Source organism: Panonychus citri, unplaced genomic scaffold, assembly GCF_014898815.1.
Source record: "Panonychus citri isolate SS breed McGregor unplaced genomic scaffold, ASM1489881v1 Contig00104, whole genome shotgun sequence".
NCBI lineage: Eukaryota > Metazoa > Arthropoda > Arachnida > Trombidiformes > Tetranychidae > Panonychus > Panonychus citri.
In genome coordinates this window covers 1,338,898-1,352,624 of record NW_026515509.1, presented here as the reverse complement: position 1 = coordinate 1,352,624, position 13,727 = coordinate 1,338,898, and the positions used below count along the sequence as shown (strand labels likewise).

Genomic DNA, 13,727 nt, shown 5'->3' with positions numbered 1-13,727 from the left:
AATTAATTCGTAACAATTAACATTCATTGATCATATATTTAATATACTCTATTGATCCTTGATTAATATGATTACCTTTTAATTCATAATTTTATTGATCATTTGCAATTCTCATTGAACATTTGAGTTTCCATTTCATTTCTTACAACGAAACGAACAAAACTTATTCACTTTCTTTTATCAGTTTTTTCAAATCGTTTAAATCATCGCTATCTTCAACATTTAATTTCTAAATTATTAGAATTAACTGTTAGAATTAATATTATTACAGTTAATTGATTTTCTCTTCTTTTATCGATCAATTTGAATGACGCGCCTTCGAAATTTTAATTGATCACATGACCGGAGGAAAGAGGAAAGAGTTAAATTACCAATTAATTGTTTCCTTTAATTGTGATTTTAATTTCTTTTGTCACTTTGATTTCTCTTTGATTTGGTTTAATTAATTTGTTGATTTTTTCGAATTTCTAAATTCTGTCATGTTGCTACTCGATATTAATTGGAAAACTAATCAAATGTTGACGATCAATTGATAAAATGTTTGTGTCTTTTTCTGGCCTCTAAATGTTAATTGAATTGGTTCATTTCTTTATATTTACATTTATTACTTTTAATGTTAATTGTTAGACTAATTTGTAATTGAATAATTATTATCTTCTGTTGATCTGTGTGTTTAATTAACTGTTTAGTTATTTTTTTATCTTCTCCTCTTCTAGAAAGGTAACTATTAACACCGATTATCATATTACATATTAAGAGAAACAAATTTGTTGAAGCTTCCAAATACATCTAATAACAATCTCAAGGTATGTATTTTAATGTTGATCTTTCAATGTCTTGTATTGTTTATACCGATTATTACAATCATGTTAATTTTAATCATACTAATCATCATCATCATCATCTTGTTCTTTTTAAATGAGGTGTTTCATTATTTTCTCTTCTTCTAGTTAAGTGTTTGCTCTACAAATGTAATTGAGAAACGAGATTATTGAGGAAACGGACGCTAACTGGCAGTTTTGTTCATCGATATTGATGATCATACATATTTGAAGAGTAACTTTAAATAGTCAAAGTTTAAACGTCGGAGGTCAATTTCACCTTTTTGTTTTTTTACTGTTGGAAGAGAAAAAGTGAAATCGTTCCAAAAAGCCTAATCAAGAACCCAAGAAAGTTAATAAACGAAAAGCTATCGATGATTATGATAATGACGATGATGAGAAAGCCAAAAGCGATACAGTGGAAATGGCTTTTTGTTCAAATCTAATTGCTATTTTGTTTAGCACTGAGAGAGTACGTTGTTGGATAAAAATGAACGGTAATTGGTGGATAATATGGATTCCCTAATGACCTTTAATAGGTAATAATGAGATGGACAAATTGGCTGTTACCTGACATAGTATTTTGAAAGGCAAATACAATAATCGTTTACAAGAAGATAAAGATAAAGAAGACGAAAAGAAATGAAGATAATGATGATGAAAGAAGAAAACGCAAATCCAATTGATATTAGTTATTGGTCAATTTACGAAGCTGATTCTTCAGATGTTTAAAGGAAAGGAGAGTTAATTATCTCAACATAATAATAAATGGAAAATCATGCATGGAATTTGTGAATGATCTCAATCTGTTGTTATTGCTGTTTAACCAACTAATTCAATAATAATATTACCAATTGAGACGGACGTTGTTATGAATTATCATGATTAACTAATACAAAGAATTGATTCTGATACAAGACGAAAGAAATGTAACTTCATCATCATCAAATTAATTCCGGTATTTCCGTTTATGGTTGAGGTAAACAAAAACAAATCTATTTCAAGGTTATACAATTGGTAATCATTATGATAACGATGATCAAGATGATAATGAAGGGAAAGAGGAGGAGATGATGATGAACAAGAATCTGAAGAAGCCCAAATAGTCATGGAAACAAAACAAACCACGGAAACACTTACAGAAGTCAATATGTGAGCATATACAAAATGTTATTCCAAACCAGCTAATAGATTCGGTAACAGCCTAAGGCGACTAATGCCCTAATCTCCACCGATATTGAGGCCAAAACTGTGGCCAATGGACTGACTAAGTGTTATCTTAATCGGTAATTCATTTTTCCATCAACTTAAATACTTTTCTTAGCATTTTACTATCAACAATTTAATCGATTCATTTTTTTTTCTTTCGTCTGTTTCACAGATAATTTTCCGTTTTCGCATGTCCATCAAACCTCCCACCCCATCGATAGTTTCCTTTGACTATTTATTGGAAATTGATTCTTATCATTTAGCTGATTTTTTATTTCTAATTGTCAAATTAAGTTAAGATGTTTGTAAGTCTTTTGTAAATCTTATTCTAAGTTCTAACCCTTTCTTAATATTCATTTTTTTTTTGTTTTCAGATTTTCTTGGATTTTTTTCCGCCATTGTTGCTATTCATTCATATAAATGGAAGGTAAAGTTTGTGATGTATTTGCCACGAAAATGGGGAGATGATCATGATAAGAATGGCCAAAGAGATACCTCGATATTAACCAAGTGAGATAAATCGCTTTGATTGTAACACGATCAATTTTGACTTTTCCTTCTGATTTATTTAAACAGTTGATCAGCCAACTTGGTCTCCAGTTGGTGAAAATTTTTCTCTCTTCATATTATTCATATATCGCCACTTGAGAGAGAGAGAGAGAAAAAGATGATGAGGTGGAGGATGAAAATAAGGAGTTAAATTGTCATATTCTAACCTCTCTACCTGTCCTTTTACCTTTTTTTGTGGAAAGATATAAACAGTTGATAAAATTGATTGTAAATCATATTTTTTGTTAATCTCACTGTTTACCTCCCATCAGGGTTACAAAGGTATTGTACATATGTCAACAATCAACGGGAAGTTTATTTATCTCTCTCATCTTCATCTTCTATTGATATTTTATCATCAATTTTATTTCTCTCTATTTGAGATAAATTGATGTCTTTTTTTTCGAGCTCATTTAGTCCACTTTTCTTTTCTCTCTCTCTCTCTCTCTCTCCACGATTATCTTAACACTGATCTAATTCTTAATCATTTTAATCAGTATATTAACAAAAAATATGATTTACTTGTTTACATCAATTATCAACAGAAAATCTACTCAGCTATTAACTAATTCAGTTCTTTTCAAAGTTATATATTTCTGTCCATTGATTTCCATCTCTATTATGTGGTGATGTCTTTTTTTTTATATTATATCTTAAATCCGGTTATTCAATTTCAACAATTTAACATTTTCCAAGTTAATTCATTGTTTCCTCAATCAACTGTTTCTCTGTTTAACTTGTCTCTTCCTCTTATTAATCTGTATTATTAATCTTCTTAATCTTACCTTTGTTATTATTTCTTTTGCTTCTTGTTTTTTTAATCTCCATCTCTTTGTGAGGTTGATTTGATTCCCAAAATCAAGACATTAATTTGTTTTATTTGCTTGATGATCATGATTATATACATTTCGAGAATATACAAACAATTGTATGATTAAAATTGATAATTATGACCAATCAATTTTAATCAAATATCTTGTTTGTAATCACAATTTAAATGTATTATTATCGGTATGTTTTCATTCAGTTACATTTAAATTATATTTAATTTGAGATAATCAATAATTATGTTTACGGTCTTCTGTTGACTGAATTAACTTACTATTGATTTTTGATTTTCTTCAATTGTTAAAGTCTTAATTTTGATTTATAAATTGTTACTATCATGTATGTTGCTCTTTGTGTCTTGATGGAAAATTTTTACAATTTAACATCAACATTTGAACGTTAAATTGAATAATTAGTTGATTAAGATGAATTGTTTTTTTGAAATCCTTTTGATATCTCTGTTATTAGTTTGATTAGTTGTATTATTTTGTTTGATTAGTTGGAGAATTGTTTGTTAATTGTTGATTGTTGATTGTATTTGTTTGGTGTTGAGAAGTGTTAATGTGAATTTGATTAACCACGAAGTTGGTAAAAGTAATCAAATCTGATTAGATTTGGTTCTTTTTGCTTCTGAATTTTGATTTAGTGTAGAGTTGGACTAATTATGTTAATATTGATCGTGATCAAAGTATGTTAATAATTATTGATGAGTTAACAGCTTAGAGTTGTTGGGATTATGAACTGGATGTTTTTCTGTTGTTTTTTTATCAATGAGGTTAACCAACGATTAGGGAATCAACTGTTGGGGATGAATAAATAATTATGATGATGATGATGATTCCTATTGAAGTTAGATCAATTGGAATGGAATTTGATAGTTAATGTCTCAATCAAAGAGAAGAGAAAGAAAATTATTCATATTTATCTCCCAGTTCACCAAGTTTAGCAGTTGATCATTATAATTCCAATTCAATAATTATAAATCAAATCAATTCACTTGATTCAATTGTTTCCATTAAATCTTTTGAGAATAATCAAATTTCTATCGCTTTGGTTATCATGAATTTGTATTTCAAGAATGATATTAAAACGTCACCCAAGCAGGAAAAAATAATAATAATATTGAAGTGAAGATGATAATAACAATAATGATGATGATACTCCAGTCACGCCGAGATTAATTGCTAATTTAGATTGAGTAGATTTCAATGATCTCCAATCAAGGATTAATAAAGCTCCACTTGACCATGGTTGATTACAAGTTGATTGTGTATATAATTATAACAAAACAAAGTTAACCAAATTCAAATGATTAAACTGGATTGAAAGAAAATACTTTCATCTATGTAATAATAGCATTGAAAATCATCTTTAGCATATTGATTACAATTTAACTTGCAGTGGATTTGTCAAAATAGATAATTACTGAATTGTAAGTAATCTCTACTTATTGAAGATTAATGCAATTGAAATGTTTCTCTTCCTAGATGAATATAAGTGAAGATCACCAAATTGATCACCTTTAACCTTGTGTATTTGATGTTAAAATACAAATTACGATTAAAATGAGGTGTAATAAGGCAATTTGTGTGTACTCTCCATCGATCTGCTTGTTTAGAATAAAAATTTATCAATGGATAATCAAAAATCCATTTAATTTCCATTGAAAGGCCATTTCAATAGACTTAAATGTAAGCCGATTGTGTCTTTCTCCTTTTTGGTTTTCCTCTCGCTAGTCAATTTTTACCTCATCACCATTGATCCCATTGTGTGAGTTGAAACCTATGTGGCAATAAAAATAATAATACTGATGTTAGTAATGATACATATAAATGTCATAATCAAGTGATATTTAAACCATAAGCAGATAAAGAGAAAGGGAAATCTCTAAGGTTGTTGCTGATAATGATAATAATAACAATCAATCAAACATTGAATAGGAAACTTAATGAAATCACAAGATATCACATCAAATAAATATAACATTTGATAAAAAGAAACATGATGAATAATCATCAATCTGAAGATACGATGTATCAATTATAAACTAAAGAGATGAACAAATTACTCCAGTAGTGTGGTGGTGGTGATGACGGGTAACCTTGATCACACTGGTAATTAATGTTAATTATAAAGTAAATTATGTTTGATGTCACTGGAAAATAAACACAATCGAATGATAATCAAGCAAATTTAGAAATGTAATACACTTGAAGAGAAGAAGCAACAATAACACTTCCCATAGGGAAAGAAGAGATGACATAATTAGAGTAAAAATATTATTCTAATCACAATTTGGGAGAAAATTAAATCGTAATCATGACACACTAATGGAAATTATGATTAAGAGAGAAGAAAGAAGAGAACATGGGAAACTAAGAGAGAAGAAGTCAAAGTCCATCGGGAAGAGGGAAAAGGTTGTTTACCTCAAAAGAGAAAAACTGTAAACAAAGCGAATTCCAATCTCTCTTTTGGCGCTTCTATTTTCCCGCGAACGAACATTTAAACAAAAAAAATTCTTTTCTCTTTGTGGCCATTTTTTATTCTTTTTTTCCCTCGCAACTTCGTTCATTTGCTTGATGAAAATTCTTTTTACCTTTCAATTAGATTAATTGAGGTAGAACTTTAATATCAAGATTAAATGTTCAAGTTCATGTTCAGGAAAAAAAAAGATTTTATCTGATTTGAGTTATTAAAAAGTGAATTTTCCTTGTGTCAGCATTTTCTGTTTTTGCGAGAAAAAAAAATGAGTACTCAAAGAGAAAACACTCTTGTGATAACAGAGAAAATGATCACATTTCAACAATATGGATGATAAAGTAGATGAAAAAAAAAGAACAAATTCTAATCTGATTAACCGATAACAATCAATATTGGTAAATCACTAAAGACAAAACTGCCACGTTACCAATGATCTTTGGAGCATAGAAAACAAACAAACTAAGCAAAAGAGAACAGTTAGAATGAAACAAAGGAGAGCAAACAAATAGAAAAATAAGTGATCCTCTAAATTTCAACATGAAGAGTAAGAATCTAATTAAGATCTAGAAAGAAAACAATTAAACTCAAAGAGACAAAAAGAAAAACAATAAATAAACAGAGACAGAAAAAAAAAATCGGCTTAAAAGAAAAAAAGAAAAAGTAAAAGTGAAAAAGACTCACCTAAATTACTCAACAAGCTATAAATCCATGAGAAAATAGCAAATGAAAAGATGATTAACTAATTGATGATTAATCTAAATCATTAAGAATCAATTTGACAAAGAAAAGAAAATTAAATTTAATGATCAACTAATTAACCATTTAATTGGAGACAATGAGACAATTTTTGGCGCTTTCAATTGGCAAAGAAAGTGAAGAATTTGACTCTGCCATCTGGTGGAAACCGAAGGAAACTCGTAGAAAATTCGATTAGCCACCAGATGGAAGCAGAATTGATGCGGTTCTGGCTTTGGATTTCTCAATGTGGAGAGCAACGTGTTTGGGTTTTCGGTCTCTTTAAATTATAACAATTTCTGCCAACAGGTAATTAAATTAATTTTGATTATTGTTATTAATTGTTCTCTAATTTCTCCAATTTTAACACTTTATCTTGATGTTGTCTAATGTCTTTAATTCAATGGTGACCTTGTTTATAAATTAGTGTTGTAATCAGCAACCATATTTTTCCTCTTTACCGAATCACATTTTTTTCTCTTCTCTCTTTTCTCTACATTCTAATTTATATATATACACACACACACCACATATACAAGTCTACATCCATTAATAGTTACCACACACATAAATATATCTACACATTTTCTTACCAAAATGGAAAAGGAGTTGAAGGACCTTTTTGGTGATGATTTTTTGGTACCTTTATCTGAATTTTGTGAAAGTCTAGAATCAAATGATATTGACACACTATTAGACAAATTTGAAGATGATGACCCTTTTTGCGATATTATGGATGACAATTTTTCCCTGTTTGATGTTTCCCTTAGTCCATCATCATTAGAAAGTGAATTCTCTACTAGCAGCCACCAATATACTTCAAATGTCCACCAAGAGAGGAGAAGATCATCATCTAATTCAATCAGCACAATTAAAGTAGCCGATACTAAAGTTGATTGTTCATCTAGGTGTGGAAATTGGAAAGTAGTTAAACAAGAGACCAAAGTGATCTGTAGTAGTTCAAGGAACGATGTAAAGAAAGTGAAAAAGAAGAAGGTAACTGGAATATCTCTACTCGCAAAGCCACCTAAAGTTAACAAAGCTAAAAAACAGTTAAACGGAACTAGGATATGTCCCACTAGGTTTGCAGCTTACTTTTATCAACATCATGATTATTGCTCTAATCCCAATAAGATAGCAAATAATAGTTCTACAGAAGCAACAGCATCATCTCCTTAATTAAAATCTCTTCCGCTAAATACCCTTCTCCAATCTAACTAACTATCTCTCGCTGTCTCTATCTTTCTACCTCCTCTCTATGTATCTCTGTATCTCTTTCTTTTCTCTTTCTTTTCTGTCTGTTCTAGTATATCTATTATAATCTATTTCTCTCTTTCTCTTTACCTTATTCCTTCTTCCTTACTTTTTCTCTCTTACATTTCTCTGTCCCATATTCTCACTCTGATTTCTCTCTCTCTCTCTCTCTCTCTTGTTCTTCAACAACAAAAAATCCTACAAAAAAAACACAAAAACAAACAAAAATTGCTTGATAAAAAAATAAGATACAACCAAACTTTGGCTAAAATATGTTTATGTATTTCTCAAGAAATTAATAATAAATAAATAAATTAATGGCATTGGTATGTGCTTCAATTAAAGTTATTACAAAGGCTGTACACACATTGATTGTTTATCAGTTAATAATAGAGGAAAAAAAGGAAAACAAAACAATGTTGATTAAGAAAATTAATCAATAGGTTATCAAGCCGGTACTTAAATACACTTGTATGTTTGGTGCTTTTATGTTAACAGATGTGAGCTGGCAAATCATTGAGAATACAATTAAATATCTCAACGTTGATTGTGTGAGTTGATGATTAGTGTTAAATGTTTATTATTAATATTAGATGAAAACAACTCATTCATTTCATTGATTAATCGCATTAAACAGGCCAAGTTAAGGTGTGATCGAGATTAATCCTGAAACGGCGATCATTTTGGTCTCTTGATAATTTAAATGATCCAAATGAAAGAGAGAGAGAAAAGTAAGAAACATGATGAAAATAAGAAAGAGAATTTGTGGGGAGAGAGAGAAAGAGAGAGAGAGAAATGTCGTTCAGTAAAGTGAGTTTGTTGTTGTGGCAATTCAGCTTTACCATCAACTCCTCTTTTCTTATTTACTTCATCATCATCATCTCAATCTCTTTCATCTCTCTCTTTTGCTGAATTTTTCATCATCATGACTCACTTGCCGGCGTGTTGAATATTCTGGCTGTTGAGATAAATTTTTGTGAGAGATTAAATTGAGTGAGCGAGTGAGTTTGTTGTTTGTATGTGTGGATGTTGATGTGTTGGAATAGTTTTTCTCTCTCAGCATTTTGACTCCAACGTGGACGAGTTTCTTTCTTTATTTTTTATTATATCTTGTACTTTGTCTGTCTGCTTGTTGCTTGATTTTCTGGCTTTTGCCTTTTGCTGGTTTGCTGAATTTGTTCATCTTGATATTTGTTGTTTTAATTGTTGATTGCTTGGTTTGCCTGTTTTACCGGATCAATAGCTTCCGTCTAACTTATGCCACGAAATCAAGAGGACGATTGAATCCACCCTTACGGTTCATGTATTGCCTGGAGAATAGATAATATTATTAATGAGAATTCAAAGGTTGATTAAAGACCATTCAAACATTAGAAAACCTCTTTCTCTCTCCTAATACTTAATAAATCATCGACAATAAAAGTCATCATTTCTCCTTCGCTCTCTTTCCTCTCTCTCTCTCTCTCTCTCTCTTTCTCTCTCAAACAGTTGAAGTATTTCTCGATTATTTTGATCCCTAACGAAGTAAGCGAGGGATAAAATGCTGAATACGACATGAGACAATCTATTTTTTTCCATCTTTTATCAACATTATCTTTCTTTGACTAACCTATATTTACGTTTGTGTATCACATGAACCGCTGACACGTTATTCCCAGGAACTTGTTTGCCCTTGATGTATAAAAAGAGATTGAAAAAGGAAAAAAAAATTAAATGGTTAAAAAGAAGAAGAGAATTGAAAGGAAGAGTATTAACAATATTGTAAAAAAAAAGACAGAAAAATGTGAGGAGAGGAAATGAGAGAGCAGAAAGAGAGAAAGACAGAGAAGATATTAAAAGAAAGACAGACACAGATAGACAGAGAAAAGAGGAGGGGAATTGATGGGAAGATAAAGAGCAAAAGTGAAGAATGAAAGTGAGATTTGATTTATGGAATAAAAGAGACATTGGAAGAGAGAGATAGAGACAGAAAAAGACAGGAAACAAATGGAAAAATCTTGTGATGATTAAGTAATTACACCTACTTTGGTTGTATCGAAATTACCAAAGCCCATTAGCTTGAGCATTTCTGCTTCGTCGGTTTCACCTCCAATTGGAGTTGAATCTTTTGTAGGTTCGTGGACTTTTTCGACACGAGCAACTCGATCTTTTTCCACTGTTCGACTTCTCGTACTTTTTTCTCTGTCCGATTTTTTCACCTCCGATCGTCTATCTCTTTCTCGAGAAGTTTCCCTTGTCCTTGATCTTTCATCTCTTTCTCTTGAACGTCTGGTCCTTTCTCTGTCTCTATCTCGTTGACCCTTGAAACGTTTAGAGTCTCGATCGTCCACAGTTTTAGAACCACTTCCATGTTCCTCCCAATCTGCTTTACGAACTGAAGTTTTCCGTTTCTCTCTTTCCCTTAGACTGGTTCTCGTGTTATCATGTCGATCAACTTGACTACTACTTTCACCGGGATATCCAAGGGTAGACGGATGTTTCCTATGTTCTTTCATATCACTAAACTGCAAAAGAACAAAATTACAAATTACAAATTAACCAAAATCAATAACCAGATAGAGGAAAAGATTAAATTAAGACATACAATTTAAATGTAAACAACAATTCAAAAGTCATAAACAAATCAAATTTAACAATCGGATCTTTTTGAGTGTCTTGTTAAAATAAGTTGTCGATATGGTTACAGGAAAAGCGCTAAGTAGAGTTAACGAGAAATCCCACAAAAGCACAATTAAAATAAGATCAAAGTTAAAATCAGAACAATTTAATTAGATTAATTATCTTAAACTTGATAAGAAAATAAATTTAAAAATTTTTTCTAAATTCTGATCAAAACAAATTCAACTGGGATTCGATACTATCGGATATCCACAGCTGATATCGATTCCATTTTCTGTGTAAATAGCTTGACCTTTTTTTCTGGTTTGTTTTTATTTTCCTCTGGTAAGTAAATTGTTAATTTAATTGCTTGATCTTTAATTTAATGTAATTGCGACAATTTATTCGTTTACTAATCTTCCCAGTGTCCCGGTGCAATTTAATCTCCAATGATTCGATTTTAATTTGTCTCTTTTTCTCTCAATCAAAGATGATCTGATTTTTTTCTCTTCTATTTTCTTTTAGGCCTTTAAAATTTTCCTTGGTACTTGTTAGCGTTTTCCCATTTTTCTGTTCTAAATATTATCATGGAACATATTCCCAGGAACAGTGAATATCATCCCGCGAATATTTACAAACCGGGATGGTTCAAGACTAAAGGAGGTTTGATTGGCATTGCTGTTTTCGCTCTTTCGGTTGGACATGCCGTGACTATTGCTAATTGGAAGAACATTTATTTTTACGATTTTGATCATTCTAATAAAGGAAAAAGATTCAGAGGAGTAAAGGAATGATTAAATCAAATTGGAATGATGATGATCTTGTTTGTTTATCTAATTTCCAAGAAAACAAAAGTCATGTTTACAAAAGCCTAACCTCTTAACCTCTCCCAGAATCATTTGTTCATTTAAACTTGTTAGACTTAATTTTGGAAAATCATCTTAAAGATTCTCAAATCTTGTGTTAAACGTTATAATCAATTGAAATGGAACAATTAAATATTTAATTATAATAGTTGTAAGAGAATTAGTTTCAATTCTCACTGAGAATTTCTCAGTTAAACCTTCGTATGTCATTCAAAGTGAATAACATTTGCTGTGAAAATAGAATCAAAACAAATTGAGTTTCTACCGAAAATCATGTGTTGTTTTCAAGTGAACAATTTAAATTATCTCATCTAATTGAACTAATGTAATTCCATTGATAATTATTGTGTTAATTTCGACAAATTGTGTTGACCATGAGATCAAATTTTCTGTTCAAAGCGAAAATCAAATGGACAAAATGGTCAAACAGTCACTTCTTCAAGTATGGATTTCCTTTTCTAGTGTTTATGGTTGGTTCATCATTCGCTCTCACCGAATTTACCAGTGTCCGTTACGAAGTGACCGCATTAAGACAAAGATCAGCTCGTAAAGAAGGAAATAAAGCCGATGGTGAAATGGTCGATTATACATTCGATTTGACCAAAGTGTATGAGGAAATGTCTTCAGATTTAAAAAGTGATTATGAAAACATCCGAGGACCTCGAGACTATGAAGACAATTCTGAGGCCATGGAATTGTTGAAGAAAAAGATTGAAGAAACTCAGAAATCAAAACAAGGAGTAGTTGTCCAAGCCTTAGATCTTTTAATGAACAAGTGAATTCAATCAATCACAACAATTAACTATCGTAATCATAACCAGTGAATTCATAAAATGTGAGTACAAATGTCTCTGTATAAGCCAAGGCAAGAAGATGAGAAATTAGTAAAATCAATTGTGAGAAAAGTTCAATTCAAGTTGATCATTGAACTAAATTAATTATCTCTTTACAATTAATCTATACCCTTGATTGTTTACTAATTGTTTTTCCTTGTTTACTATTTCTAGGGTCCGGTTAAGTTGAGTAAACTTAAACTTAAGTTGTGTAAACTCTAATTGTAACCAAACCTTTATCATCTCAATGTAAAAATCAACTTGATATTTAATTAAATGTGAATATTTAGAGTAATTGATTAATTTGATGAGAAAATTTTCTATTTCTTCAATTGACTAATTATACAGTCGAAGGTTTTGATAAAAGATGATTAAAAGCATCAGAAAATGAGGCCACTTCCGATTCGAATCGTTTTCGATTCCATCCATTGGGAGCCCATTCGTAAATTAAATTAGCAGTTTCTTGCCATCCATTTGGAACAATATAATCGTTAATCAAATAACAATAAGAATAATTATCATTCTTTGAATAAGATCGTTTCAATCGATAACGAAAAGTGGCCGCAGCACTTGCAATGGAAATATCGGTCTGCGAACAACTGATCATTTTACCAATTCGAGAAGACGATCCTCTGAAATTTCTGAACACTCGATCATTCGGAGAAACGTCCATCCATAACATTTGCGCCTTCGAACCTCGAATAACCGTTGGTAAAGTGGTCACTTGAATTACACTCGAAAATTCAATTGAATGAGATATTTTCTCAAGTAGAACAAGTTGTAAAGGTAAACCACCGACATTACGAATCTCACCCAACGATGTTGGTCCAATATTACATTCACGAAGTAACTGTAACTGTCCAGCACCCAAACGAACAGCTGATCTCCAACCAAGTAGATTAACATTGGGTAAAAGGCAAACCATTGATTGTGAATTACTCTCAACAATTGGTTGACCTGTCGGTTGAAAATCGGGTGCCAAGTTAACCGGTAAATCCCAACGGGAACTATAAGGTTGTAAACCACAGGAAAATGCGACATCCTTGGTTATCCTAATTAAACTAATTATCGGTGCTGGCATAGTCTCATAATAAATGTGTGTCTCCATATTAACCTTACCAAATGAACCACAAGCTCCCATGGTAATTAAATCACGATTAAGCTGACAACAGGGTAATAGATATGCTTTCCTAGATTCTGAATCATAGAAATCACCAATTCCAGCCAAATATAATTCAATATCTCGAGGAACTTTGAATGAATATTTTTGAAATATTTTCACCAATTCTTTGCAAATTAGTAAATCAAATCCTCTTGAATGAAGAATGGTATAAATCCGCTGCCAGAGTAAAATTGTACAATAATAAGTAAACATTGATAGACTAATTTGATTGGAGAAATTTTCATCACCTCGACAGGTCACTTCGTATGAGGCCTCGATTAGAACCATATAGTGAGAGAAGTCCAATTTGAATATATTGTCTTCGGAAACCGGAACTAAACTCCGATAACCTGGAATAACAAAGTTCCGTTGGACCATAACATCGTCTTTG

At 30.9% G+C, this 13,727-nt stretch overlaps 2 protein-coding genes and 1 long non-coding RNA gene across 4 annotated transcripts; 2 read left to right on the top strand and 1 right to left on the bottom strand.

Moving 5' to 3' along the window:
* Positions 1-6,735: 6,735 nt before the first annotated feature.
* LOC128388940 (uncharacterized) lies at positions 6,736-8,200 on the top strand. The gene is made up of 2 exons (XM_053348413.1): positions 6,736-6,932; positions 7,163-8,200. The coding sequence occupies exon 2, from the start codon at positions 7,221-7,223 to the stop codon at positions 7,800-7,802; it is 582 nt and encodes a 193-aa protein (XP_053204388.1). The 5' UTR covers positions 6,736-6,932; positions 7,163-7,220; the 3' UTR covers positions 7,803-8,200.
* On the bottom strand, positions 7,903-10,650 carry LOC128388939 (U4/U6.U5 small nuclear ribonucleoprotein 27 kDa protein-like). 2 transcript variants are annotated; one of them, XR_008325377.1, is made up of 5 exons: positions 10,462-10,650; positions 9,902-10,381; positions 9,487-9,548; positions 8,812-9,187; positions 7,903-8,567 (listed from the first exon to the last, which is right to left on the bottom strand). XR_008325377.1 is itself a non-coding variant. In XM_053348412.1 (4 exons), the coding sequence occupies exons 2-4, from the start codon at positions 10,370-10,372 to the stop codon at positions 9,133-9,135; spliced, it is 588 nt and encodes a 195-aa protein (XP_053204387.1). In that variant the 5' UTR covers positions 10,373-10,381; positions 10,462-10,650; the 3' UTR covers positions 7,903-9,132. The 2 variants fall into 2 exon arrangements, 1 of the variants encoding a protein (XP_053204387.1); XM_053348412.1 differs by having other exon boundaries at positions 7,903-9,187.
* A 12-nt stretch (positions 10,651-10,662) lies between these two features.
* Positions 10,663-11,489, top strand: LOC128388941 (uncharacterized). The gene is made up of 2 exons (XR_008325378.1): positions 10,663-10,820; positions 11,001-11,489. It is a non-coding gene; the product is annotated as an uncharacterized LOC128388941 (long non-coding RNA).
* The last annotated feature ends 2,238 nt before the right edge of the window (positions 11,490-13,727 follow it).